Raw genomic sequence first — 27,967 nt, 5'->3', positions numbered from 1 at the left:
GTGGCCAGCTGCTGCTGAAGGATGGCCCTGACACACGCAGCGTGCTGTGCCACACGCGCCGCAATGTTTCACTCCAAACTTTCCTGAGCAGTGTCAGGACCTTCAACTTCACACAGAGAAGGACTCCACAAGAGACAGGTAAGCTCCCTCTAAAGTCACTCCAGGGTCCATGATGGACATAGTGTATAGTCTAACCAGGACAGTCACTCCTGACCTTGTGATCTGTGCAGGCGCGTGTCTTGAATGTTTGGACGCGTGGTTGATTTCATAGAATAATTAATACTGAAATCATTTTGATTTGTGACATTCAGAAATGGCAGTGTGTGTGTGCTTGATGCGTAAAGCTACAACAGCTGGATGTTTGGTTTTAATTTCTTACAGGTCAGTGTCATGCTGTCATTCCAGTTAGAAACAGATTTAAAACAACAGATCTATGATAGTTTAGAGATGATTTTACATTTAAAAAGTTGCTGTTGTGGTTGTTTTATTTGTATTCTGTGAGAAGTTTATCCTACACACAACCTTTTTACTACAGCTGCCTCAGACATGGGCTCTGCCTTATGTTATTTAGCAAAAATCATGTTTAAATAAATATATATGTAGACAATTAAAGAAAAAGAAAAACTATAATGTGGATGAGTTAAACTGATCTCCATCTGTCTGTCTCCAGTGTCACTGTCACTCCAGTGAACGCAGCACTTTGATTGAAGACTGTTTAGACACGCAACCTGCAAACATGAGCGCCACCAAGAAGTAAGTCTGCAGTCCCCTAAAACTATGGTCCACTAATTAATATGTAAACTTTTTTATAAAACAAAGTTGAACATTTGCTTTGATTTTAATTTAACTCTTTGGACATTTCGCAGCCTTCACTTTAGAGCAAAACATTCTAGACACTGTGATATGATGAATAATGAATTGTAGCAATATTTAAGGTTATGGGCAAAGCTATTTTAACGAAGACCAGGGCTTTTATATTTTGTAACCATAAGTGATGTGCAAAATGCCTGTTTTACCTGTATAGTCATATTTATACTGTGCATTTGGCTACAGTCCAAATTAACAATGGAGAGTTTTGAATGATTTATAAATCACCAGTCCAGTTAAAGTTAAAGTGACAGTAAGGAAATGTTTTAACTATTTTTTGTTGGAGAAATAGTGGTTAATGACTTCTCAAAGATGGTTTTCTCCAAAGGCTTAGGTGAGTGACCCAGCGCCTTCTCTGCACACGACATAGATACTCTACAAGGACACTGATATGTTATCTGCAATGGACTGATAGGAGTTCAAAGTCTTAGTAGAAATAGCCTGTCATTATTAAGAATTTATAAACTGAGATACAATTGTTCCATTATTATCGTCATTATTCTTATGATATGAAGACCTCCTGCTGCACTTGTTACCATTAAATACATGATTTGAGAGTATGTTCTTTAAAGGCTTGTGCGCCAATTTGCTGCAGATTTTCATAAGAGATTAGCTGCTGTTTTTCTTACTCGTATCTTGCATGTGTCTGATGTTCAAGCTGCACCTGTGTTTGTCATTACCGTGGTTGTTCCATAGGTGGCAATAAAGGCAATGCTGGAGTCCATCACAGCTTTGACTTTGAAAGAAACAAAACCACAGTAAAGACCTCACTAATAAATATGTATATGCACTTAAACTGATGCGTATTGGAGCAGTTTACATTGTTTATTTAATCTTTTGCGTAACTAAATTGACGGATTTTTAGTTTATGCGTAGGACTTTGGTGTAACTTTATCCAGTAATTCATGTATAATGTTGATGACTTTGTCCATACAGCAGCTCTAAACTGTCCTTGAATATAAGCTGAATCCCTGGGATGAACTCTCTCTCTCAACATCCCCTTGGGTTGTGTTTGTCCTCACTATTGTCTGAACACAGACTGCCCAAGAATGGATGAAAACGCAGCAACAACAATTTCCTCTAGTTCAGCTTCAGTCCACTGGAATGTAATCCTACTAGTATATAATCCTACTGTAAGTATATGTTTACTATGAGAGATGTGTGCTTCTTTCTGTCATGCAAAAGAATCAAGCATAAGGAGGTCTTCACTCTACAATAATCTTGCCACAGTCAATCCAGTTAAATAGTCATGGGATAAGAAGGACTGGGTGTGTTAAATTTAATATCTGGTTTTCTGTAGTAGTAGTAGTAGTAGTAGTAGTAGTAGTAGTTTTTATTGTTATCCCACAGCACACCAGGAAGTAAAAGTTGATATAAAAAAAACTACATTTTTAGGGCTTTTGTCTTTTTTTTTTTTGTCTTTTTTTAGCACGAGTTGCACTTTAACCTTTTTTCCGATACTGCACTGGTACTTTTAAACGATACCCAGCCCAAGGGATACTAGCTCCGATCACTTTGCACATTTTTAATTAAACATTCAAAGCATTCTTCTAATTTCTTGACTCCAGTCTTGGGTTTTTACTATGGAAACCAGATCTAGCTGTGCAGTAAAAAAACAAAAAACAAAAACACTTTGCAGCCAGTCAAAGCCAAACTTTCTGACCCTTTCCCACCTGCAGTGTTAGTTGTTTATGTGTGCAGACTAGAGCTGGTGTCTCACAAGGCGCAGCGACTTGTAATAGTGTGTGTGTGTTGACACTTAAGTAAAGCTGGCCTAATCCTGTAAGGGCGGATGAGTAGACAAGACATGTGATGGCCCACTTGTTTCCTAGAGGGTGAGAGATAGGAGAGGGGGCATTATACTGACCAGCTGGAGAGGCTTTGGAGTGTGTGTCTGCGTGGGCGTGGAGCTTATTAAGCATAAATATTCTTCAAATTTGGATGAATAAATGGAAATATATTGTCAGAAGTTTGTTGAAGTTGATGCTCATCTTATTTTTAATATCTTTGACACACAACCTGTCACTCTTCTTCATCAAAATCAATTAGCCAAGACTTCCTGTCCTCTCCCTCACCCTCCTCCTCCACCAGATTACCTCCATTAGGCAAACGTACCGGCTGTGCACTGGAAAGATAACACAAGTTCGTGTCTCGGGGCTTGCTCATTGCCTGAAAAGACGTCATATTTACTTTTTATCGGGCTACTCTGTTGTGACTGGGATGAGCACTGCTGGTAGCTCTAGACTCAGTCCTAGTCCAAACTTGCTGCAGGTCAATGCGCCCTATAAGCGCTATGGCTCTACACTGTCTTTGGAGGAGAAGTGTGAGCAGTCTTTTTTCCTTTTCTACTACTACAGGATGGAGGACGAGGCGGTGCTGGACAGAGGGGCGTCCCTTCTGAAACACATGTGTGACGAGGAGGAGGTGGAAGGTAGGTGTTACGTGCCAATGTGTATTTAAATAGTCCGATAAACAGCATGTTTTGTTTTGGGCCCAGTGCTGATGTGTACACCTTTTGTCACAGAGAATACACCTTGTCACAGGCTAAAAAAAAGTCACTGCAAGGACATCATCAATCAGCCTGTAATCATTTAAAGGGGCGCGTTAAAGTCTTATAGAGGGGAGGTTTATGTTTACTCACTTCCTTCACACATGCTGACGTTTAAAAAGCTGGCACGAGAGAGATGTAGAACACGCCGCTGATGATTCACTGCACTAATCTGCTCAGACAACAGAGAGGAACCTACTGTCCTCAAACATAAGTACTGACTCCTAAGCTATGTCACATGTAAATTATAGATGCACTTTTTACTGTTGAATGTGTAACGTAGAAGCAGTAACTTCAGAATAAAAAGTCAAAATCCTAATTGTACACACCTGGATGACTGGAGGAAACGAATATTCTTCACGGATGTTATGGTTTTCCAACGTCGGATCATACTCATTATATCGCGCTGACGTCATTTCCCGACACGGGCTTGATTCTCCAGACAAAATACCTGGTTCGATTCACTAAATCTCAGGGTTCTACAGTAACAATAGATGTGCAGTTTCGTAAGTGAGAAGAGATTGAATTGCTGCGTGTCACATGGCATCGCAACTTTTTGATAATATTTAAGACAATTGCGGGGCAGCTGAAGTGGATGTTGTTAAAATGCAGGTTTATTTTGTGATATAGCGAGGTCTGGGGTCTTATCGGTAATAGAAATATTTCATGGCAAAGTACAGCGTAGTCAGTAGGGAAAACTGGCACTTGACCCATCATCACACTCGAGAAAACTACCAATAGGAACACAAATAATACTTAAAACACTCATTACATTTATGTGTGTTTGGGTCATGCATATAATTCTGCTTTTTAGACCCTTATTCTACTGTATGTGCACTACTGCTGTCACACTTTTATGCCAGTTTTGATATCACAGTACAGGTATTAATACAAAAATAATAATAAAATAATAATAATACTGATACAGATACAGTTATTCAGCACAGAATAATAGTATTTTTTTTTAATATTACCATGTACTCCTATACCAGAAATCAAAACTTTTCTAAAATCATTCAGGAAATGTCCTATTTTTGCCTTTTTAAATGATTTAATTCTAGTTTAGTGCGTGGGTATTGATACTTTTTACCACCCTACATGCACTGCGATTGACATTTACTCCCAATCGTTGTAATTATGTTTAAATAATCTTTTTTTTGGTCTATTTCCAATAATAACCAGACCTGTGTTTAATGAGCTCTTGGTCTTAATTATTACAGAGCACATTTGGCTGTAGAAGTCCACTGGGTGCTGTTTGGCCCCGTGCCATCCTCTCTGTTGTGGGCCGGTCCCAGCGCAGCAGCAGTTACTGGGGAAACTGGCTTTAGCGCTGCGTCTCCTCAGAAATCTAGTGCTCCAACAAACCTCCCGGCAAACACAAAGATTTCATTTCATTCCTTGTGCACTTTACTGCCAGCTTCAAAAGAATTTAGTAAAAAGAGGGGGAAGTTGTTTCACAAAGCTGCTCTGGCAGAGTACAAATCTTTCTCCGCTGCTCCTTGTCTTAGCTCTGTTTTATTTCGGGTTCTTCATCACCCTCCATATTCTCTCCGGTGTTTTTTTTGTGGCCGTGCGGGCTGTACTGTTCATCTATCAGGGCTTTACTGTTTCAGGCCTTTGTCTTCCTCTAAATACGCTGCTGCTCAGCCTTCTGCTACAGGTGGTATTTGGTAATAACTTGACTTCAACCACTGGCTAACACTTTACACTCATTCGTAGCAAATTTTAATTTAATTGCTGGGTTATAGATGACGTCATAACATTGTAGTCTTAGGGCAGAGGTGTCAAACTCATTTTTGCCGAGGGGCCACATCAGCAAAATGGCTGCCACCAAAGGAACAGATGCAAAATAAATGTAATTACTTTTTAAACTTGTTAATTAACTGTTTCTATATTTATTACTTATTAAAGTTACAAATTTTTCATATGCGTTTGAAAATATGTAAAAATATGGCTGTGTAACTGCTTATCTCCTGATAAAACCACATTTTAAGACCATCATACTTTTTAATTTACCCTGTCGAGGGCCACATAAAATGATGTAGAGGGCCATATTTGGCCCGTGAGCCTTGAGTTTGACACATATGTCTTAGGGGAAACTAAAATTAATACTGAGATGGTGCAATCCCTCATTCGTCCAGGAGTCGTTCAATATAGAGCAGGTTTTAAAGTGCTGCTGAAACCCTCTCTACATTAAAAGTAATATTATTAAAATGCATGTACTTCAACAAATGTAACAAATGCAGTATAGTGAGCACTCAAGTCACTAAAGAATCAGGTTCAATATTTGTGAATTTACCGTTTACTGATATATTTTATGGAAGTACAGTCTAGTCAATAGGAAAAAAATGGCTCTGGACGTATCATTTCTAGCAAAAATGTATTTTTTTTCTTTAAGTATTGAAAAGAACTACATACATGGCTGGTTAGCTCAGTTGGTTAGAGCGTGGTGCTAATAATGCCAAGGTCGTGGGTTCGATCCCCGTACGGGCCAGCCAATCGATGTTCCAGGATGTTCCACCTGTGGCAGCTGAGGAAACTCAAGCTGCCAGTCCAGATGATGGTGCATGCAGTTTTACACTTCCATCATTGAGTCCATCCTCACCTCCTCCATCACTGTGTGGTTCGCTGGGGGGCCTCTGGCAGGAGGCTACGGTCCATTGGGACCAGAACCTCTCGCCATAAGAACAGTTTCTTCCCCTCTGCTGTTTGTCTCATGAACACTTTATAATATCTGCACTAAACTGGACACTTTATAATACCGGTAATTTTAATAAGCCACTTTGCACTGTTGTTCTGATGCTGCTATTGTATATATTTTCTCCCTTTAAGTATTACATTTGATTTTTTAAGCATATCTTTTTAACTTGTGCATGCCCTTATTCGTATTTGTATTTATTCAGTGTGTTTATGTTGCACTTTTTCACCGAAGCAAGTTCCTAGTTTGTGAACTGTGTTCACAGACTATGGCAATAAAAGTCTTCTGATTCTGATTCTGATTCTGATAAATAAAGTGTATCAGTACAATTAAATCCATTAATCAGTCAGTCTTTTGTTTTGTTGCAGTAAAAATCTTCACAGTTTGGTCCAATGTTTTACAAAATGTTGTATTTGTAACATCTCTGCCCATTAGTGTCAGTGAATTTAGATGAACCCCCAAAGTCAAGGCATTGTGGACCACAGAAGAATGAATTCTGTTGTTTAATGGAGATCATTGTTTGTTGTTTCAAAGCGTTTGTCACTTCCTGGGTCCAATGTGGTGCCTTGGCTCAGCATTACTCAACCTGTTTCACATGACAATACTAGACCCGATTGTTTCATGTGGCGTTCTGTTGAGTTCTGTCTACGAGTGCAGTACTTTGAGCATTTACAATACATCTCAGCAAATTCACCAGCAGCATATGGTCCCAGAACATACATCCACTGTTGATATCTCGCCAGTTAACATTGTGGTGTACTTTTTATACTTCCAAGTGTGTGTAAACCTGCATGTTCTGTTATACTACCGTGCAGACAACAGGGATTTAGTCATGCCAGGTCTCTTCGCTGCTACGTGTTACCTGTGCTTCTTGACAAAATATTGATCATAACAGTGTACTGCAACCTTTAAAAGCATGTGCAGTTACGCGTGTTGGGAAATGTGAGAGTAAGAAATGCTTTTTAACATTATATTTTGGAAGAACTAAGGTAAGTCTAGTCGTTTACTCAAGATTTTATCACATTTTTTTCTTTTAATTGGGTTTTAATCTACAAAACTTCAGCTGGTTTCATGGACCTTCCACCAAAACGTTTTCAAGTTTTTTTATAAAAGTTATGGGCTGGTTTGTGCCTTTGTGATAGAAAATAAACATGCTAACTGACTGATGTTTTCTTGTTTAGGACATCACACTGTTTACATCGGGGTGCGGGTTCCCAAAAGCTACCGGAGAAGGAGGCGCCACCGACGTAAAACCGGCCACAAGGACAGAAAGGAGAGAGTGTCCGAGAACGCAGATGAGAAGTCAGATACGGAAAACAACGAAGAGGCCAGTAATAGCATCCTCAAACCTCTCAGTAAGTTCTGATGGATCATGTCAGCTCTCATCACTGCTCCTGTCTGTCCCTGACTCCACAAAAAGCCCTGCTGACCCCCCATGACCCCACAAGCAGTTGCTGAGCCCACTGCATGACTAAAAATAGCACTGAATCTACAGACACTGCAGATTGAATTTGAGGAAAATTAATGATGTGCGTAGTATTGTATCCAGTGGTGATGGTGTGAGTGCTGGTGTAGGAGGCTTTTGTCCTTGCTTGTTGGGCTGTGTCACTTTGTGCATGTGAATATTTGCGTGCAGTGAAGCTGTGCTTTGTGGTCTGTCCTATAGTAATGACTAATGGGCCTTCAGGCACTGCAGTTACACTCTGAAAGCATGGGACACAAGTAAAGACTAAAAACATTACCTAGGGACAAGGTTATTTAATGTGACTGTTAAGTTGAAGTAAGAGTTTTGAACCAAAACAAGAGGTACAAATCAATGATTGAGGCACATTTTGGCCTAAATCTGGGGTGTCAAACTCAAATTCACAGAGGGACAAAAGAAAAACTGTGACTAAGTCACAGGTCAAACTAAATATTTATTGAAAAATTTCAACAACATCTGCATGTTTTTCAGAAGGAGTGGATTAAATCTGAGTGAGGAGACAGGAGCAGATGCTGACATGTTTGGCCCAAATGCTCTGCTGACATACTCTAGGGCCAATCACGCAGTTCATGATAAGATTTCAGTTGATGTTATATAGTACAGTGTATATAGAATGATGTGACAAATTGACAATGACTAGTCAAAGTCTTTGTGTATTTTATATTTAATTCTACATTATGCATTTGCCTCATATTGCAGGAGGACGAGATTTATTTTTTTTTCCTTGAAACTGTGTTTTATGCCTTGTAGAAGGATTTTCTTAAATCCAATCAGAGAATAGATTTCAGTGAGCCCACCTAGCTTTCACCATTGATTGTGATGTTACATATTGCATATACCTAAAACAAAACTACTGACACATTTACTAAATGCAATGGTTTTGTATGGTTTTGTGTTATTTGAAAGAAAAATACTTAATACATGTACATAAAACTCTATGCACATTAGTTTACCTGGTATTTCCCTGACCACAATCACAGATTTACAAATCACACATGGAACAGTTCCCTTTCAACCACAAGAAAATCAAGCCAAATGAAGGATGTTTTTAAAACTATTTCATTTTACCAATGTAAAATTAACCTTGAATGTTTGTGAGTCCTTTTGAACGTGCAGACTTTAAGACTCAGGATATACCTGTGTTCTGTTGTCTCTGGACTCAGTGTGATGCTTTATTGTGAGGAACATGTGGGCCCTGGGGGAAAACACTTCTCTGTTGTCCAGACTGGACTGCTCTTGTTTGGTCAGATGTCCGCTGCAGGGATTCATACAGCTGTGAGGAGTCATGGGTGTCTGCTCAACATTTGAGTCTACTCAGAAACTTTTTATATCAACTCGTATTTACATCGAAAATAGAGAAAAAATGTTGTCTTTGTGCCAACAATTTCCCCTCCACATTGAATCCACACAAACATTCCATTGTTTAAGTTCTGCAGTGGCTTTTCTGTTCTTTGTTTTAGTCACATCAGTGACATTTCCTTTAACATCTAATGCAATATTGTACATATGAAATAGTCATGTCATATATGCTTACCATCCCCGGCATGCAGCTCACATGGGCCCTGATCATTTCACATTATTATGGCCTGCAGCAGGTATTTGTGAGTGTTTGATCGGGAATAACAGTGTGTTTGGGCTGAGCTCTGAGAGCCCAGAGGCTGTCACTCTGCATTCAGACCCTGTCCTCTTTACTCCCTCAGCCCTGCTGCCCTGCATGCTCAATGTCAGACTATGTGGCATGGAAAACATTTCCTGTATTCACTGATCGTGTCTCTGGTTTGAATGAGAGATGCCACGTTACATTGTCATCATGTACAGGCACAGACAATGCATGTGCTATTAGATCCCCTGCAGCTCTTAACGCAGTTGTAAAAAGGTCACCAGATAGAAGGTATGTGTGTGGGAAGCATGTTACAAGAGGGACTAAACTCTCCTTTAGTAGCAGCCACAGTGAGCTCTGGGCTGGACAGCGGGCATTCTTCCTCCTTCCCATATCCCATGAGCCCTTGCTCCCTGGACAAAGTGCTCTTTGTATGCCCCTGGCTCTTGGCTAGAGCACACACAGCTTTGAAATTGCGTTTGAACGATGGGATTTTCATTTCTATCCCTCCTCTTCGTGCTTCTCTTCACCTTTCTTGATTTTCAGTGTGCATCCCTAACCACCACCTTCTTAACAACTAGGGAAGCATATTGTCCTAGGAACAAGCACAGCATCTTACACTTTGCATCAATATTGTGACTGGTCTTGGATACTGTTTAGGTCTGAAGTTATACTTTAGATACATTGAAAATGCATTCTATGTAATTTACTGTTAACCCATATGCAGGTTTATATATTTATGCTAAGTGTGTTTAATTAGTGTAATTGACACAGTAGGCAGCTAAACGTGCACAATGAACATGTAAATTATTTGTCCTAAGGTATTATTATACAGGTAGTGGTCAGAGAATATGCCAGCAGACAGTCTACTCTACCCAGTAATCTTCCAGCTCCATGTCTAAATCCTTACCTCCAGTCACTGAAGCCCCACTTAGAAATCTGCCCTCTTACTACTGCTCACTACTGCTTACTACTATCTGATTTTTTTTACTACCTGTGATTGTATCTCTGTAAATGCCTTCTTTGTGTTTTTACAGTTATGTATGCATCATATTATGTAATGATGGTCAAAAGACGATCATGGCCAGTGCTTCACTAATAAGAGGCAGGGGCCTATGTCGGCCCGTTGCTTTGTGATTGTGGAGAGTTTTCGGCTCACATGGGCCTGCTTTTGTGCAGGGGGGCTGTAGTGAGCTCTCACTCTCAACTTCAATAGAGTGGGTCACTGTGACAGTATCAACTGTTTGCAATATGTCTGGATACTCTTGGAAAGTATTTATAAATGTGTGACCTATTCAAAGTTCTCTCTGCCTCTTTTTGTTGAGCGCTCTAAATATTCAAATGAGATTGCAAAGGAAGGAAAGCCAAGCTTCTGGGCATAGAATGGTTCATTTCCTAATTGTTAATCAGGACCTCCAGGGCATTTTGCCAAAGCTGGAGGGCCAATGGTGGAGGCTTGTTTAAACGTGTGTGGGGGGGAGGGGGGGGGGGGACGCTCACGCTGTCAGTGAGGGGACCCCAAACCCCATTGGCCCCCTCTTCAGAACTACTTCACAAAGTGCAGGCTGCTGTGAGATCCTGTACCACACACTGTAATGAGGCTGTAGGCTCTGCATTACAGTCCGCTACTACTTGACAATTATAAGAGGAACAGCTGACCGGGGAGTGGGATCTTTAAACATGTCCAACAACAACAATAACCTGGAGGAGAAGGAGAAAAGCGAAGAAGAGCAGAAAGAAGAGGAGGTGATCGTAGACGTGCCACCTCCTCCTTATGCTTCTGAGGTCACAGCTGAGGTTCCACCAGAAGAACTGAAGGACTCTCAGCCCAACGGCGGCCACTACACACCTGTGACCCGGACTATTTTCTCTCTCTCCACAGTTTCTCCTGCAGCAGAGAGGGTCCGCTTCATTCTCGGGGAAGAGGATGATGGCCCTGCTCCCCCTCAGCTCTTCACTGAGCTGGATGAGCTGCTGTCTGTGGATGGACAGGAGATGGAGTGGAAGGAGACCGCCAGGTAAGACCACTATCATAATGACTAACTATGACTAACTATCAGTCCAGTTCACACGTTCTATGTACTAACATATTTTTGTTAAAAATGTCTTATATTTGAATCATATAATTATGAAGCCCAGTGTTTAAGTTGGAAGAAGCAAAGTGTCATTAGTTGGGAGCAAGTAAAGTTGTCTCTGGAGAAACTGGGGCTCATATTGACAGAAGGGAACTCAATCCCCTGCAAGCAGAAGTACCACATGCAGCTCTGTGGTTAATAAAAATAAAACATAAACATCAACAACTAAATATTACTCAAATCTGATAAAAATAATTTTAATGTTTCTGGTTATAAGTTATGCATTTGTGTCTGTCCAGGTGGATAAAGTTTGAGGAGAAGGTTGAAAAAGGTGGTGAGCGCTGGAGCAAACCCCATGTGGCCACATTGTCCTTACACAGCCTGTTTGAACTGCGCACTTGTATAGAAAAGGGAACCATAATGCTGGACATGGAAGCTTCCACTTTGCCTCAGGTTGTTGGTAAGTCACTGAACAATCTCAGACTGTAAAACAAAAGTACAATATGTTGAGATCAATGTGATCTTTATTGATCCAATAAAAATCGTAAGTTCTTATTGCTACAAAGGATCAAAGTCAAGGGCAGGATCACAACCTAACAACAACCTATGGTGCCCAAAGTGCTTTAGAGCGCTGGGCAACAATAGAAACACTACAATCAATATAAAAGACACAAAATAGCAAGGTTAAATGTCAAAGAATAAAGATAGAAATACAATAAAACTATAACAAATTTCTGAACTTCTCTTAAAAGCCAGTGCATAAAGGTGAGATTTAAATGTGGATGTAAAACAATCTATAGATTGAGCCGATCTATTGCTGAAGGGTAAACTATTCCAAAATCATGGGGCAGTAGCAGCAAAAGCCCCGTCTCCTCTGGTTTTCAGGTGAGTACGAGGCACATCCAAGAGGAGCAGGTCAGCAGAGCAAAGTGTCCTAGGAAGGACATGAACATGAACTCTAATAGGTAAAGAGGAGACAATCCATTCAGACATTTAAAAACAATCAAAAGAATCTTAAAATGAATCCTGTAGCAGGCAGGGAGCTGGTGCAGCTGAGCCAGCACAGGTGTGATGTGCATTCTGATGCATTCTGGATCAGCTACAGCCTGTTAATAGATAACTGACCCAGCCCGGTATAAAGAATTGCAATAATCAAGCCAACAGGTGATAAGATGGACTGCTTTCTCCAGTTCATTTAAGGGAAGTTAAGATTTGATTTTACTTAACAGGTGCAATTAAAAAAGACTGTTGAGCTGATTTGTTTTTCCAGTTTAAAGGAGCTGTCCAGAATAACACCCAAGTTTCTGACAGATGACCAACAGTAGGGAGATAATGGGCCAAGAATATTTCAGTTCAATAAGTCAGAATGGAAACAATCAAAAAAATTGAATCTCTGTTTTGTTCTCGTTCAGGTATAAAAAATGTTGGGCCTTAATATCCTGCAGACAATTTGACAGGGCATGAACAGAGTCACTGGTGGTTTTTAGGGGCAGATAGACTTATAGGTCGAAGCTGTGATATGACAATTTGTGCTTTTCAAAAACAGAACCAAGTGGCAGCAAATATAAAGAGAACAGGACAAGACCTAATATTGAGCCTTGAGGAACTCCACTAATTAGTGGAGCCATCCCTTGAAGCTGTCCTTTGAAACCCATGCTCCTTGAGACAGGACAAGAACCTGGTGGTCTACAATATCAAATGCAGCTGTTAGATGTAAAAGAATTAAAAGGGCAGGACAACCAGAGTCAAATGTTAAAATCAGGTCATTAAAGACTCTTAAAAGAGCAGTTTATCTGCTGTGCTTGGACTTAAAACCTAATTGGAATTTTTCTAAAATAGAGTTTGCATCAACGTGAATTTGCAGTTCGGTGAGGACCATTGTCTCTAAAATTTTAGATAAAAAGGGTAATTTAGAGATCAGTCTGTAATTTGAAAGCATTTCATGGTCTAGGCTTTGTTTTTTTAGAAAAGGCTGAATCACAGCTTTTTCCAGGCCCCAGGAATACAGCCTGAGCTTAGAGAAGTGTTTATATGCCTCAGTAAATAAGGGCTGACTTCACTGAAGACATTTTTCTATAGTCAGAGGGCAGTTTAACAATTTTTGACAATTCACCGAAAGAAACCATCTCAAACTGATCAAAGAGGAGGAGGAATGTTAAGTTTAGCAACTTGGGAACACAATGTTGAAGTACAAATAAGAGATATCTTATCCACACAAAAAAAAAATACAGAAACTTTTCACACAACGCAATTGAAGGCACAACACCAGGAGCTTCAATAGGATTCAAAAGTGGATCTAAGACATTTAAAAGAACCTGGGGTTATTAGTCACAAGATAAGAGAAGTACTTTTCCTTTGCAGACTTCACAGCGTTTATATGTACACAGTCTCTAAGTATCCCCAGGGACACGTCACGCTGATCTTCATTCCACCGCCTTTCTGTGCATCTGCACTTGTGTCTTAGTTCACGGGGGCATAGTGCAGATGGAATCAAAGACATTTACTCATCTGCATTGAGGCAGGCGTCATTCATAACCTCGGGCGTAATAGAGAAAAACATATGTGAGAACTGGGTTTCTGTTTGTGAAGAGACGGGTGGCGTACACAGACCTGGCCTATGCTTGAGATTTAGAGCAGGGCACATCAAAAGTAAACACAACAGGCACATCTGTCCAATAGTGATGTACTATAAGGTCAAAATGTAAATCTTTCTAATGAATAGTCAAACCAAGGATCAATTATTGGTTATCATGCACAAGTTTACATATATTTTTACAAGTACATGCCACTACGTTTGCTTGATAATATGTTTTAGTTGTTTTTTTCACCTAATGCACTTACACCAGCGTGAGCCCACAACCTCCCCTTGTGATTTATGTGGTTTAATTGAGTATGGGGCCTGTCCTACGCAGGCTTTGCTAGGCCGGGCCCCCTGTTTAATGCCAGGCAGCGTGACTGTGAGGCCATTAGCAGCGCTAGCTCCACACAAAAGCAGAACTGCCTTAAGCTGCTATCGTACAGCATTCACGCTTCTGACCTTCTTTTTAAAAATAGGCTAAACCCTTTGATTGAGTCGTTTGCCATGCCACACTGCTCTTATTATGGCATAACAGTTTGGGATTCTCTCTGTCTGCGCTTCTACTGGACTGTGGTGATTCATAATACAGCAACTTGACAGCTGCTAAGACTTAGGATGAACACTTTTTTAAATGGAGCAAAACAGAAGCAAATTAAGGCTGTGCTCAGAATTTAAGTTTATGCAGCTGCTGTTATGAGGAAATACCTTTGCAAATCTACACAATGAACAAATGAAGTGTTTTATTTTGTGAGAATTAGTGAAGTGGAAAACCAAAGACTGGGAGGAGGTTTTGGTGGGACTCTATTCTCGGTAAACGCTGAGAATCGACTGTTTGATTCGCTATACAATATATTAAAGTAAATGTTTGGCTTTATTTCCCATTACAGAACTGATCACTGACAACCAAATCGAAAATGGCCAACTCAAAGCAGACCTGAAGGACAAGGTGATGTACACGTTGCTACGGAAACATCGTCATCAGACCAAGAAGTCTAACCTACGTTCGCTGGCAGACATCGGCAAAACGGTCTCCAGTGCAAGTAGGCTGTTTACCAACCAAGAAGCCGGTAATACTGATGCCAGTTTGGTGCAGTCTTTTCTTTAACAGGACAGAATTTTTTATAAGCACAATATTTGACCCAAAATTTAAAACAAAATGGTAGTCTTTTAAAAAATAACCAATACTAACATACGCTTACACGCTTTTCAGAAATCCATTAAAATGCAGTCACCTATAACTCTAACGTTCTCTGTAGATTACGTTCATATAACATTTTCAAATCTTTATAGTTTGAAATTAAGATGGAGGACAGGTCAGAATTCTACGGTTACAGTTTGCAGAGTTGTTGACCTGTTTTTGTTTAATATATCTGTAATTACTGGGCATATCCACATGAAATAACTACTCAATACTCTGTCAGAAAGTAGTGCCATTATTCATCCCCAAAAATGCAATTATTGGTATTTAATGTGACTTTAAGCGATAAGATTAATGGATAATGGCAAGTTAGTGGGTCTAATCTCTCACAAATAACGCTAAGGTTCAATATTTGTGGTTCAGAACTTAGAATATTTCTTGCAAAAACAGTGAATCTCCCCTAGAATTACACAGGTCCATGCCCTCCATCTGACATAACATAATCAAAAACAGACTGATAATATCAAAGAAAATAAAGTAATAAAAAAATAAAAGTGTATTTCATATAAACCAAATTACTCATTAACGTTCTGCGTGCTATAGAACAGTAAGTTGTCTGTTCTCTAAGCAGCTGTTTTAATGATCAACCACGTCAATGACAACCACGGGTCAATGGAAAGTTTATACTATTATTGTGTAGTTGTAATTTCTGAATGACAATTGTCTATGTAGTCTTTTTTTTTTTCCACAAAGCTCCACTCACTTCTCTGTTCTCTGCAAAATTCAGCAGCATGAATTAACTCTGCCCTTTGACTTATGGTTTTTCAATGTGTTGCTCTTTTCTAATAATGCAAACTTCACACTTTCACTCAATGCTTTGTAATGGCTGTTTTTTCCCTTTGCCTAACACTTTCTCTGTCCACTTTTCTGTTGTTCTTTTATCCCTCCTTTCGCTTTCTTGGATTGCTTCTGGCACTAAAAGCACGCAGTCCTCTTGACACCTCTATGACTTGCTTATCCAGTCGAATGTCTATGGAGGATTTGAACACGCAGAGGAGTTCTAGCATGGACTGGCTTAGTAAGTTTCAAAAGCCTCATTTCCGTTCTAGTTGTAGAAATCTCCACATCTTCTCACTGTTAATAATTAAGCGAATCAAACTAACTGAATCCAACTACCATAAATCAATATCCAGATGTATTACCCTTAATGGAAACTGCATCATACTGGCAAACATGTTATTACCCAGAATGCTCAGGGGTCAGAGGCTATGGAAAAATGCCGTGGCATCAGCATTACCTGTGCTGAGAAGTGTCACGCATGTGAAAGCTGCAGGACTGAGGTGAAGTCCTGGTCGGCGCTCGGTCGTCATGTCAAGAGAGCACTTTGTCAGCAGCATCCTCCGAGTGCCCTGCGTACCTCCAGCAGGCGCTCATCTGTGGAGGGGATTTACATTAACAACAGGGACTCAAGTCAGATCTAACACATTATAGGACCCTAGAATGGACGGTACAACAATGAGCTTTTGTCCAAGGACTTTACAAAATAATTGGGATGTTTTTATCATTATTTAAGGGTGCCAGATTAAGAAAAATTGACTTTTAACCGTGTTGGCAGTGTTGTTTAAGTGAGTCGTCCTCCTCCAGTTCAATCATTTCGCTTCAGGCGATATCCTGGTTCAGCCTTTAGTTGGATGTAATGACACTATTTGCAGACTGATTTTGGCCTCATAATGTCTCATAATGTTTGCACTTTCATCCATACGAAACTGATCAATAGTAATTTGAAGGACGAATAACATTTGCACAACAGTAGCACACATTAGACCTCCTGTGTGATAAGTTAACACAGTTTTGTGGGTTGAAAATGTAATTTTCTGTCTCTACACTGATATCGGTTAATGTCGTTCTCAGCGGATACTTAATGTCCAAGTATCGATATTGTAGTCAAGTTCAAGTATTCAAACTCGGTCATCCATGTCAACTATTGTCAGCTATTTTTTAATAATACAAACATATAAATAAAAATGTGCTGTTTGCTTTAGTAAAATGTCTCTATGAAGCAGCATGGCGTATTAGATGTATTTTTAAACAGGAAATCAATCAGCTTGTTCATATTATTAAGTAGTTACAGATCAATATTGTGGTTTGCAATTTAAAAAAAAGTAAAGTAATGATCAGTGCATGATATAGTTTAATGCTGAATACCTTAAGCATAATATGTCTTAGTTTTGTCAATTGTGAGTGGGCACTGACTCAATGCACTTTTGATACTGATATGATGAAAATTACATTGCATTCCCAAAGATTCAATACAAAATGTGAAGAAAAGAATATTTAGAGAGATGCACACTCATGATGCTGAAAATGTTTAAGTTGCACTTTTATATGATAATCCCTAAATCAAAACAGTAGAGCAGCTTATACATCGTAAACAGTTGCAAAGATTTTGTGTAATCTATAAACATAACAGAATGAACTCTTTTTTTCTGAACAGTAAGTTGCTTGAAGATGAGTTTTCATGCTTGTTCTTTGGTGTTTTGTGTTAAGTCAAACCTTATCGGTATTGCATGTGGAAGAACATCTCTTTCCCTGGGTCTCTGCAGCTTTTTTTTTTTTTTCAAGTTATAACTGTCTTTTTATTATTTGAACAGATAGCCCCACCACAACACACCGGAACCTAACGTCCAGCAGCCTCAACGACATTTCAGACAAGCCAGAAAAGGACCAGGTGAGTCTCCAATCGCACAGAACAACCTCAGTTATAGAAGTATCATTTTTGTGTGAAAATATAGGACGCCATTATTCAGAAATGCAGCATTTTCCACTTGACAACCAATGTGTTGCATATCCAAGCTAAGGTCACGGTATATTTTCATCGCTAAGGAAAAAGTGTTACTCTGTCAATTATTGCTTTGCTGGTGTCTTTCCTGATGTATCAAAGGTCACCCAGGCATTGTCTCACTCCACTAACCTTTTTAGCAGTCTAAGGTTGACTGCACAGATAACATTGTCGTAACAGTGGCGTCATTGTGTTGGTCAGCTGCTCTAATGGCTCATGTAATTCGTGCAGCTTGTCTAGCATCTGACAAAATCACTCATGTTTTTTTCATCTATATGTAGAATAATGAAGAAATTACATTAAAAGAAATCCTCTCAAAACACTTCTTCTGGTGTTTTCAATTATATTTTAAAGACTGTTGCCATAAACTATCATACAATTTGCCATAAGCTATACATTTATGGAGGTATTGCCTTTACTTACACTTACCTATGTCAAAAAGTTGCATGTACTGTACTTTTGAGGCAGTGTTAGCTCAGTATATTCTTATTTGGTGTATTTTGAGACTATACTTGAATGCAAAATGGACGTCAGTTTACACAATTCATCATATAAACTCTTGCTATTTCCTTCTGAGACTTAAAAACTGGTAAAAGTAAAGATCAGAGTTGCTCCTCGGAGTCTATTAGGGACACTGGAGTAAGACAAATACTATTCTTTATCTGTATTACTTAATTTTTTGCAGCATTTTTTACTGTACATACAGGCACACGACTTAACCTATAGAAAACACTTGTTATTTCACATCTTTTGCATAACTTCCAAATGAAAAATATCACATTAATTGAATTACTTTGTATATTTTGTATGTAATTGTTGCAGATTGTAGTGTGACACAGGGATACTGCTGTGTGGATTAGCATGTGCACGGGTTGTAGTGTGTTGTTGGACAAGTTAACCTCAAACTCAATCATTTACATACAGACCATTGGCATCAGACTCAACAGCCTTTGATTGGATCTGCTTGGATAGCGCCAGGCGAGGTCAAAGTTTAGAGGATTTCCGAGCTCTGAGGGAATACTGACTGTGCATTACACAAATAGTACTTTCATCTTTCATTTTGATTTATATCGTGACGAAATACCAAGGCTTTCCTCTGTGTTTAATCTATAAACCTATTTAAGTATTAAACCAGGAAGTAAAGTAGTGAAACAAAACAATTCAAGTGGAACTTTACCGGATATAGACGTCTCCACCACTGGTATCTGTTTAAGGCACATATGTCAAACTCAAGGCCCGTGGGCCAAATGCGGCCCACCACATCTTTTTATGTGGCCCGTGACAAAGTAAATTAAAAGGTATGACTGTTTTAAAATGTCAGTTTATCATTAGATACACAGTTAAACAGACTTTTTTTTCATATCTATGCAAATCCATATGCAACATTTGTAACTTGAATAAATAATAAATATAGAAACGGTTAATTAACACGATTCAAAAGTAGTTGCATTTATTTTACATTAAATTTGGTTACATTTAGCAACATTTATCTTACAGTTAGTTACATCTAGCCCTTTAAGAGTGACCATTTTCTTGATGTGGCCATTTGTGAAAATAAGATTGACACCCCTGGTTTAAGGGATGGCAAATATATCGGATTTAATATCGGTGTTGGGTCACAGGTATCGGTTTCGGGCCCAATATTGAAAACGTAACCGATATTTGGTGCTTGTCTTTTGTCTAAGCTGCCCTAGTCTCTTTGTTCCAAGTTTCTCCTGAGTTTGTGCATCATATTTCAGGAGTAAAAATGCACATACAGCAGCAATTACGCAAAAATATGGCACAATCGCAAAGAATATGTTGCAAGATTATTATACAACACGCATAAAAATAATCTGAAACTCATACTTGTTCAAATGATTCTGTAGTTTGGTGAGTGCGGTGGTTTTGTATTCAACATGTCCTGAATGAGACGCATTTTATACTTTCTGTTTTTGTCACCTCTGTCCTCCCAACATCTAATGGCCCTTTTCATCTCCTCCTTTTTTTTTTTTATTCCAGCTGAAAAACAAGTTCATGAAGAAGTTGCCCAGAGACGCAGAGGCCTCTAATGTGCTTGTGGGGGAAGTGGATTTTCTCGACGCTCCTTTTGTGGCATTTGTCCGTTTGCAGCAAGCCGTGATGCTGGGAGCGCTGACCGAGGTGCCTGTCCCCACAAGGTAAAAGTTATGTCTGCTTCATTACAGGATCATGACGGAAACAGAGAGTCTGAATTATTTATACAGCTACATCTGAGAATTTATCTTTATATAAACATCATATGACAGAATCTTTTTCACAGACTCAACATTTCTTTCCAACAGATTTTTATTCATTCTACTTGGACCAAAGGGAAAAGCCAAGTCGTATCATGAAATCGGCAGAGCTATTGCCACCCTGATGTCTGATGAGGTACGCGCGGCATTACTAACTCTGCTCTTTCCCCTTTACTCACCTTGGCGTCTGCTCGTCACCTGATCGCGTGCTTTTGGAGCGTTTTCACAGCTGAATGCCTCTACATGTTGTGCTTGTGTCTAGATATTCCATGACATTGCGTATAAGGCCAAGGACAGGCAGGATCTGCTCGCTGGCATTGATGAGTTCTTAGATGAAGTCATCGTGCTTCCTCCTGGAGAGTGGGACCCTGCCATCCGGATAGAGCCCCCAAAGAGCCTCCCCTCCTCGGACAAAAGGTCATTCAGACACTTAACTTATTCACTTTGAGTTGTTACTCCAGAGTGATAAAGCGGTTATCTTAACATCTCAAGTGGCTGTTCATATTCCTGCTTTAGTCTTTTCATTCTGCCGTTTGGCCTTGAGCAGGACCCACTGTTACGTGTGAGTGAACTGTGTGGTGCTCAGTGAGGCTGGTGGCGCAGGTAAGCAGCCACGTTGTCCCAGGGCAGCTGTGGCTAGCCTATAAACATATAAAGCATTGCATAGTAAATCCAAGCCATTATTACAGCAGAAAACAAAACAAAAATCAAGTGTTTACTGATTCGACAACACCCCTGGCTGCAAATCAGTGCGTAGGTTATATATTAAACTCAAGGCACGTTTAGCACCTCTACAAGGGTTAAGTCTGACAGAGATAGCTTAACTAAACAAACTAAAGTCTAAGCCACAAGCAGCCGTAACAACAAATGAAAACAGAATAGAATGGCTAAGTAAATGTGTCTGTTTTTATAATAAATAATAATTTGACTGGAGACTAGATCAGGTGAATATTGTGCATGTTATTAGTTATTAATTCTCTCATTCACTGATAATAATTTGAGGATTACTTTTAGTTTTATTTTAAATGCATGCTCTTGCTAACCCCATCCTCTGGCAGCAGTGAGTGCAGTATTATAAAACATGCATCAGTTTTTGGTCAGACTGCTGTGTCTGCAGAACGTGGGTCTTTTTAAGCACGGCAGAGTCTCTTCAGGTGTAGGTAACAGCTTTTTGCATAAAACCTGTTCCTATGTCAACGCCTGGCTCGCTCTGGTCGTGTTATAAAAGTTTCTTCTTAAAATAATTGAGAAGGGTTGAGATTATCAATGTGTATTTTCTGTTTTGTAGAAAAAACATGTATGCAGGAGGTACAGGAGGAGGAGGTGGAGGCCCGCAGATGAATGGAGATATGCCTCATGATGGCGGTCACGGAGGAGGGGGGCATGAAGTAGGCGATGAGCTCAAAAAGACGGGAAGGTGGGGAACAAGGAGGATGATATACAGTAAACGCACTGTGTGTCGTGTGATCAAAAGAAGACTGAATCTGTGTGTTTGCAGGTTTTGCGGAGGCCTCATACTTGATATCAAAAGAAAAGCGCCTTTCTTCGTCAGTGACTTCACAGACGGTTTCAACATTCAGGCCCTGTCAGCCATTTTGTTCATTTATTTGGGAACTGTGACGAATGCTATCACATTTGGGGGGCTCCTTGGGGATGCTACAAACAACATGCAGGTATAATTCAAATCTGAAACGATAAATTTCTCTCTGTTTATACACTTGACTGAATGCGTTGTTTGTATCTCAGGGAGTCCTAGAGAGCTTTCTGGGCACAGCGATCACCGGTGGAGTCTTCTGTTTGTTGGCCGGACAACCTCTTACTATTCTGAGCAGCACTGGGCCTGTTCTAGTGTTTGAACGGCTTCTCTACAAGTTCAGCCAGTAGGAGCAAGCACAAACTGTTCACACTGCACAAAAGGACCTTTTGGCAATAAGCAGCAGGAAGATGGCCTCCAAAGCTAGCACTATAACCCATACAAAACAACGACATTTATGCAAAGTTCTACTGCAGGCCAAATATATGTCCCAATGTAACTTTAAAAATGAAACGCCAAAAAGAGGATAAGATAAAAGCTTTAAATACCGGTACCTTTTGATAGTAACATTTATTTTCTATTTTCCTTAGAGATAATGACTTCGACTACCTGGAGTTCAGACTGTGGATTGGTCTGTGGTCTGCGTTCTTCTGTTTTGTACTTGTGGCTACAGACGCTAGCTTCCTGGTTCAGTATTTCACCCGCTTCACAGAGGAGGGCTTTGCCAGTCTCATCAGCTTCATTTTCATTTATGATGCCTTCAAGAAAATGATCAAGTTGGGACACCACTACCCAATTAATTCTGACTACAAACTGGAGTATGTCACGCACTACGACTGTGCCTGCATGGCTCCTATTGCATTAGGTATATTGTTATTGTTATTTCCAAATTATTAATAAGAATTTTGTATTACATTTTATCGATTTGATTCTTCTACAGAGAACATCACCGGCACACAGCTTACTTCTGACTCTTTGGATGGTTCTTCTATGTGGATCCTGAACGGGACAGAACTGGTGAGTTTTTATCTCCGCATCCCATGAGTCTTTTTTGACCAGCCAAGACTTGTGTTAAATGTGATTTCTCTGCTCAGCCAATAAACAGCACGTGGTCGACTCTCACGATGAGCGAGTGTCTGAAGTACAAGGGGGAGCTGGTGGGAGAATCCTGCAAGTTTGTCCCCGACATCACCCTCATGTCTTTCATCCTGTTCTTCGGGACCTACACTTGCTCCATGTGTCTGAAGAAGTTTAAGACCAGCCCCTTCTTCCCCACTACTGTTAGTCCCGTTACTCTACTATATTATTACTTTAACGCAGATTGATACAGTTTTTAAACATTTAAGCTGTTTTTCTGTTCCAGGTGAGGAAGCTGATCAGTGACTTTGCCATCATCCTGGCCATCCTTATCTTCTGTGGAGTAGACATGCTGGTCGGCGTGGAGACTCCTAAACTCATCGTGCCAAGTGAATTTAAGGTCAGCGTCTCCATGATGCTTTGTGAAACGTAAGCGTAAAGTTTAAGTGTGAAGAACTACCGCAAGTGAATGTTGTGTTTCAGCCAACCAACCCAACCCGAGGCTGGTTTGTGCCCGTGTTTGGAGGAAATCCATGGTGGGTTTACCTGGCCTCTGCTCTGCCTGCACTGCTGGTCACCATCTTAATCTTCATGGACCAACAAATCACCGCAGTTATTGTCAACAGGAAGGAGAACAAGCTTAAGGTCAGACACACAACATGGCTGCACTAGTTTATATAAATTACTATTATGGAACAGACAGTTTCAGTCCATAACAGTGAGCTGCACTTCGCCCGCAGCACTCGTACAGGATACAGTTTCACTCACACTGTAGTTAAATATGCTTGTCATTCTTCTCATGAGAGTGAGAGATGTTTCATGGATGTGACTGCATGGAAAGAAAGAAGCGAGAACTCAAACTATTCAACCACAAACTGTTATTGCTGTAATCTGGAGTTGGGAGCCCTAAAGATTACATTAGACATATACTTTATAATAAATGAAATATTGACATGTCTCAATCATCCGTTTGTGGTGTTACATTCGTGGCTAATGGGTAAATCAAACAAGCTACGACTGAGCAAACTCCCAGAGATTTGTTTTCACATTTTGCATGTAAGCATGTTCTGTTTATTGTTTTAAAGACTGTAGCAAGTCTGCTGTTGTGTGCACGTGTGCGCCTGCATGACCTCTGACCTGTAGTGTGTTTGTTGTGGCAGAAAGGGGCGGGGTACCATCTGGACTTGTTCTGGGTGGCTGTTCTCCTGGCACTTTGCTCCTTCCTGGGGCTGCCCTGGTATGTGGCCGCTACAGTGATTTCCATCGCTCACATTGACAGTCTAAAGATGGAAACAGAGACGTCTGCTCCTGGAGAGCAGCCCAAGTTCCTGGGTGTCAGGTAAAAGTCAATAACATGTATTTAAATGAGTACCACACAGAAATGACTTCAGTGAACTGTAGAAGATGTATGTCTTTGAAAGGATTACCACAGCAGCCATAACTACTGTGCTGATCTTTTAATCCTTATTACTTTATTACCCTGCTTCTTAATATACTTCTATGTTATTGGAGATTTATTTTTGCACCCAAGCAGCCTTCACTACAGTTAAGCCAAAGGTTAATCATACTCCACTGCAACTAGACCAGCTTTAAATATAAGTTTTTAATTATTATTTTAATTGTTACTTTCAAAGAAACCTTCAGAGTGTCGTAGTACCAACTTGAACTAAAGCAGACTTTCACTTAAACCATTACATGAGTTTAATATGTGTTCAATATGTGATGTGTTTCTCTGTACAGAGAGCAGCGGGTCACTGGAGTCTGTGTGTTCATCCTCACAGGAGTGTCTGTTTTTATGTCTCCTATTCTCAAGGTGTGGTTTCACTAATGTGTCCATCTGGTACAACTTTATAACAGCTACAGCCTTAATAAAGTTCTTAATAAACTATTTTTTTAATTATTCAATTCTATTTCAATCCAATTTTGTTCATATAACACATTTAAAAAGTTGTCCAAAGTCTTTGCTCATGTTTTATTAAGGCTATTAAAAGTGTAGTTATTATAAAGTGCTATCGTCAATATCTCGATTTTGATTCATTATGAAAAATATTGCAAGTATTTCAATCATTCATCAGCTTCATTTCTTTGGTCTAGTTCATCCCCATGCCTGTATTGTACGGAGTCTTCCTGTACATGGGAGTGGCTTCACTAAATGGAGTTCAGGTAAATTCATCTTCGATCATATTTCCATTAACCGCACTATTGTTTACTAATGCTGTAATTACGCACAGTTCATGGACCGTCTCAAATTGCTTCTGATGCCAGCGAAACATCAGCCAGACTTGATCTACCTCCGCCACGTTCCTCTACGCAAAGTGCACCTGTTCACCTTCATCCAGGTGCTGTGTCTGGCCCTGCTCTGGATCCTCAAGTCCACTGTCGCAGCCATTGTGTTCCCTGTAATGGTAAGCCACAACTTCTGCACATTAGTTTCATATTTTAACCAAGAGAATCTCAAATAAACCTATACTTGCTCAAAAATCTCTATAATTCTTCTGTTTTTTTTAGATTCTGGCCTTGGTTGCGGTCAGAAAAGGCATGGACTACATGTTTTCTCAGCATGATCTCAGCTTCCTGGACGATGTCATCCCAGAGAAGGACAAGAAGAAGAAGGAGGATGAGAAGAAAAAACGTGGCAGTATAGACAGTGAGGCTGAAGATGTGAGTGTTTAAATCTACATGACACAAAGCACGTTTTCAGCTGATGGAAAAAGGTCCTTTCATTGGAAAAAAAAAAAGCATGAGGCATTACATGTTGTTCTCTCTGTGACAGTCCGACTACCCTTACAATGAGAATGTTCCCAGCATTAAAATCCCTATGGACATAATGGAGCAGGAGCCGTTCTTAGGTGATAAGGCCTCTGACAGTGAGTAGAGATGAAGCCCGGAGGAACTACAACTAACTTCTCTTAGTTTCTCAGCTCCATGTTTCTCGTGCTTTCCTGATCTCCACTTGCCATGTTATTGCTGTCTGTCTTATTGTGTCCTTGGCTTCTTTTGATTTCTCATTGTTGGCATGGCCTTTTGATTTTCACAAAACAAACTAATCTTTTCTTCTTTTTTCATTTTGTTTGAGAGTGTTTTAAGGCACAAATCAAATCAAAATTGCAGTTTGAGTTGGCTCAATCATCAATTGTAAAGGCTGCAATTATTCAGATAATAGAGTGTCCTCTGAGCTAAATATTCTGCTTTTTATAGAAACATATTTGTTGAAACCTCTACAAACAAAGTTTAAACCTCTACAAACATAAAATGCATGACATTCTTGTTTAGTTCATCAGTTTACAATGAATCCTATACTTTTTAGACATAATTTTTTTAAAATTTTTTTTTAAATAGTTTTATTTATTTTTATTGTGTAATTGTAGCATGTTTCTTGTTGAATATTAATCAGTGCCATAGCCTAAATACTTCCTCAGGACTATTCAACCTAATGGATGTTTTTATTAACAGGAGATAAGTCCCCTTCATTCCTTGAACACCAAACATCATGCTGAGCACATGAACTATTACCAGGCTGACTACATGTCAAGGTCAGTGACTCACACGCTCTGGATCTGTAATATTTTATATGAGATGAAATATTGGACTATGATGAGTTATGAGTAAAGCATCTATGGTTCTTCTTTGGAAACATCTGTAACACTCAGCAACCTCACAAAAAGTGAAGAATCAAGAACACTTTAAGTTTAAATAACTTATTAATATGTTTGTCCTGGAAACAATTCCCTGATTGTAATAAAGTCCCATATCTGTTTTGTATAACATTAACCTCATCGGTCAAGATCAAGATCCATGATTATACAACCGGAGCAGAAATAACATTGCAGTCTTATGCCCGACTCTACAGGTCCTGTGTAGAGGGTCACATGTTGTCCGTGCGTGCCCCATCTGGCCTACACTTATGGGAGCAGTGCATTCGGAGCGGATTAGCTTTTGGAACAATGTGCGAAAAGCAGCTGTGATCACAGGACATCTGTGATGTCAACAAACAACGTGCATGATATGCAAAAAGCCAATTGAACCTTGGCTTTTTAACAAAATATACCAGGTTCTATCTATACAACAGTGTTCGACTGCCACAAACTGATAGTTTGTACTTAGCATTTCGGGCCGAGAAAATGTCATTGTGAAATGATATTATTTAATGTAATTTGACGTGTTTTGGCACATGTCTCTCAGAGCAGAGACTGAATGATGACGCATGCCGTGATACTGATGACATGCTTCTTCCTCTGCTCTACACTAATCCTGTCGAGCTAAGACTGTAGGCAATTGCTTTGTGCTCAGATGACCCAGGCCATGTCCATAGAATACACGGACCCAAGTACGATGACCAATTGTAGATGCACGTATTGTGGCATATCCAAACCAACCTCCTTTAGATAAAATAATGTGGAGAAATCTTCATGTGGTTTTATCTGTGTGTGTTTCAGCCCCGAGATCACGCCTCTGAAGTCTGTGCCTCAGATTAGAATAGACATGGATCCAGATGATGACTACGATGAAGACAACACGTTCTACTGGAGGGGCCGAGGGTCTGAAACGTCCCTGTAGACAAATGTCAATACTGGTTCATCTGTGCCACTGCAAAGATCTCATTCTGACTTTATCATTAGTCAAGTTACTCTTTGGCATGTTTTTAAGACCCATGAACTGCAAGAAAAATGAGGACTTCTCTAACTATAGAACAAATGTATATTTTCTATTAATGCAGATACTCACCTCTGTCTTGGCACCGCTCTGCCTCCTGCCTCTCACTCTGAATAATTACTGTTCGTCTATGCAAGTCCTGCAACATGTTGCCAAACAACAGGAAATGCTATGCCCTCTGGATGTACATGGACATTTCTCCCTGTACTTTGGCAGAAATATAGAAAAAATGAGCCTCGAGTTCAGTTACGCTAATCTCATTTTCCTGTAGCAGGGAAATGCTGTTTTTATAGCTCTACCTCTTGTTTTAGAAGGAATTATCACTATGAACAATTGTGTCATGTTGATTTTTAATACAGCATGAGCTTTGATACGTTCTCTCTTCTTGTAGAGTTGTTGAACATATGAGATTTCTCTATTGTAGTTCTGAAGGACATGTAGATATTTTACGTAAATTAACAGTATATTAACACTGCATATGTGATATGTGCAGATGAGCTTAATATGATGATTTTTGATGCATTGCTTCACTTTCTAATTGAAAATTATGCTGTCACATGACCTCCTAAAGGCTTTTGTTACTATTTTAAAAATAAATCAAAACATTCTCTATATTTTTAAA

At 39.7% G+C, this 27,967-nt stretch overlaps 1 protein-coding gene and 1 non-coding gene across 4 annotated transcripts; both read left to right on the top strand.

The window, feature by feature from the left end:
* The first annotated feature begins 62 nt into the window (after window positions 1-62).
* Window positions 63-27,967, top strand: slc4a4a (solute carrier family 4 member 4a). Of its 3 annotated transcripts, none has more exons than XM_033972112.2 (27): window positions 63-138; window positions 671-753; window positions 3,225-3,298; window positions 7,295-7,468; window positions 11,079-11,214; window positions 11,571-11,731; window positions 14,737-14,889; window positions 17,639-17,715; window positions 19,828-19,985; window positions 20,130-20,217; window positions 20,344-20,498; window positions 21,370-21,498; window positions 21,580-21,754; window positions 21,828-21,961; window positions 22,206-22,480; window positions 22,556-22,632; window positions 22,710-22,895; window positions 22,979-23,092; window positions 23,176-23,337; window positions 23,853-24,031; window positions 24,433-24,505; window positions 24,787-24,855; window positions 24,924-25,097; window positions 25,201-25,353; window positions 25,466-25,559; window positions 26,146-26,225; window positions 27,129-27,967. In XM_033972112.2, the coding sequence occupies exons 2-26, from the start codon at window positions 737-739 to the stop codon at window positions 26,187-26,189; spliced, it is 3,231 nt and encodes a 1,076-aa protein (XP_033828003.1). In that variant the 5' UTR covers window positions 63-138; window positions 671-736; the 3' UTR covers window positions 26,190-26,225; window positions 27,129-27,967. The 3 variants fall into 3 exon arrangements, with proteins under 3 accessions (XP_033828003.1, XP_033828002.1, XP_055079979.1); XM_033972111.2 differs by having other exon boundaries at window positions 14,737-14,916; XM_055224004.1 differs by lacking the exon at window positions 25,466-25,559 and having other exon boundaries at window positions 14,737-14,916.
* trnai-aau (transfer RNA isoleucine (anticodon AAU)) lies at window positions 5,836-5,909 on the top strand. Its single transcript has one exon. It is a non-coding gene; the product is annotated as a tRNA-Ile (tRNA).

Source organism: Periophthalmus magnuspinnatus, chromosome 9, assembly GCF_009829125.3.
Source record: "Periophthalmus magnuspinnatus isolate fPerMag1 chromosome 9, fPerMag1.2.pri, whole genome shotgun sequence".
In the NCBI taxonomy this organism is placed as follows: domain Eukaryota; kingdom Metazoa; phylum Chordata; class Actinopteri; order Gobiiformes; family Gobiidae; genus Periophthalmus; species Periophthalmus magnuspinnatus.
Note: the sequence above shows the minus strand (reverse complement) of the source record. Positions and strands in the feature narration are given on the sequence as shown.

What these genes read in the sequence shown, in the direction of transcription:
- slc4a4a (XM_055224004.1), top strand. An exon ending in ACAAGCCAGAAAAGGACCAG is followed by an intron (nt 17,716 to 19,827) that starts GTGAGTCTCCAA and finishes TTTTTATTCCAG; the next exon opens with CTGAAAAACAAGTTCATGAA. An exon ending in TCGTGCCAAGTGAATTTAAG is followed by an intron (nt 23,093 to 23,175) that starts GTCAGCGTCTCC and finishes GTTGTGTTTCAG; the next exon opens with CCAACCAACCCAACCCGAGG.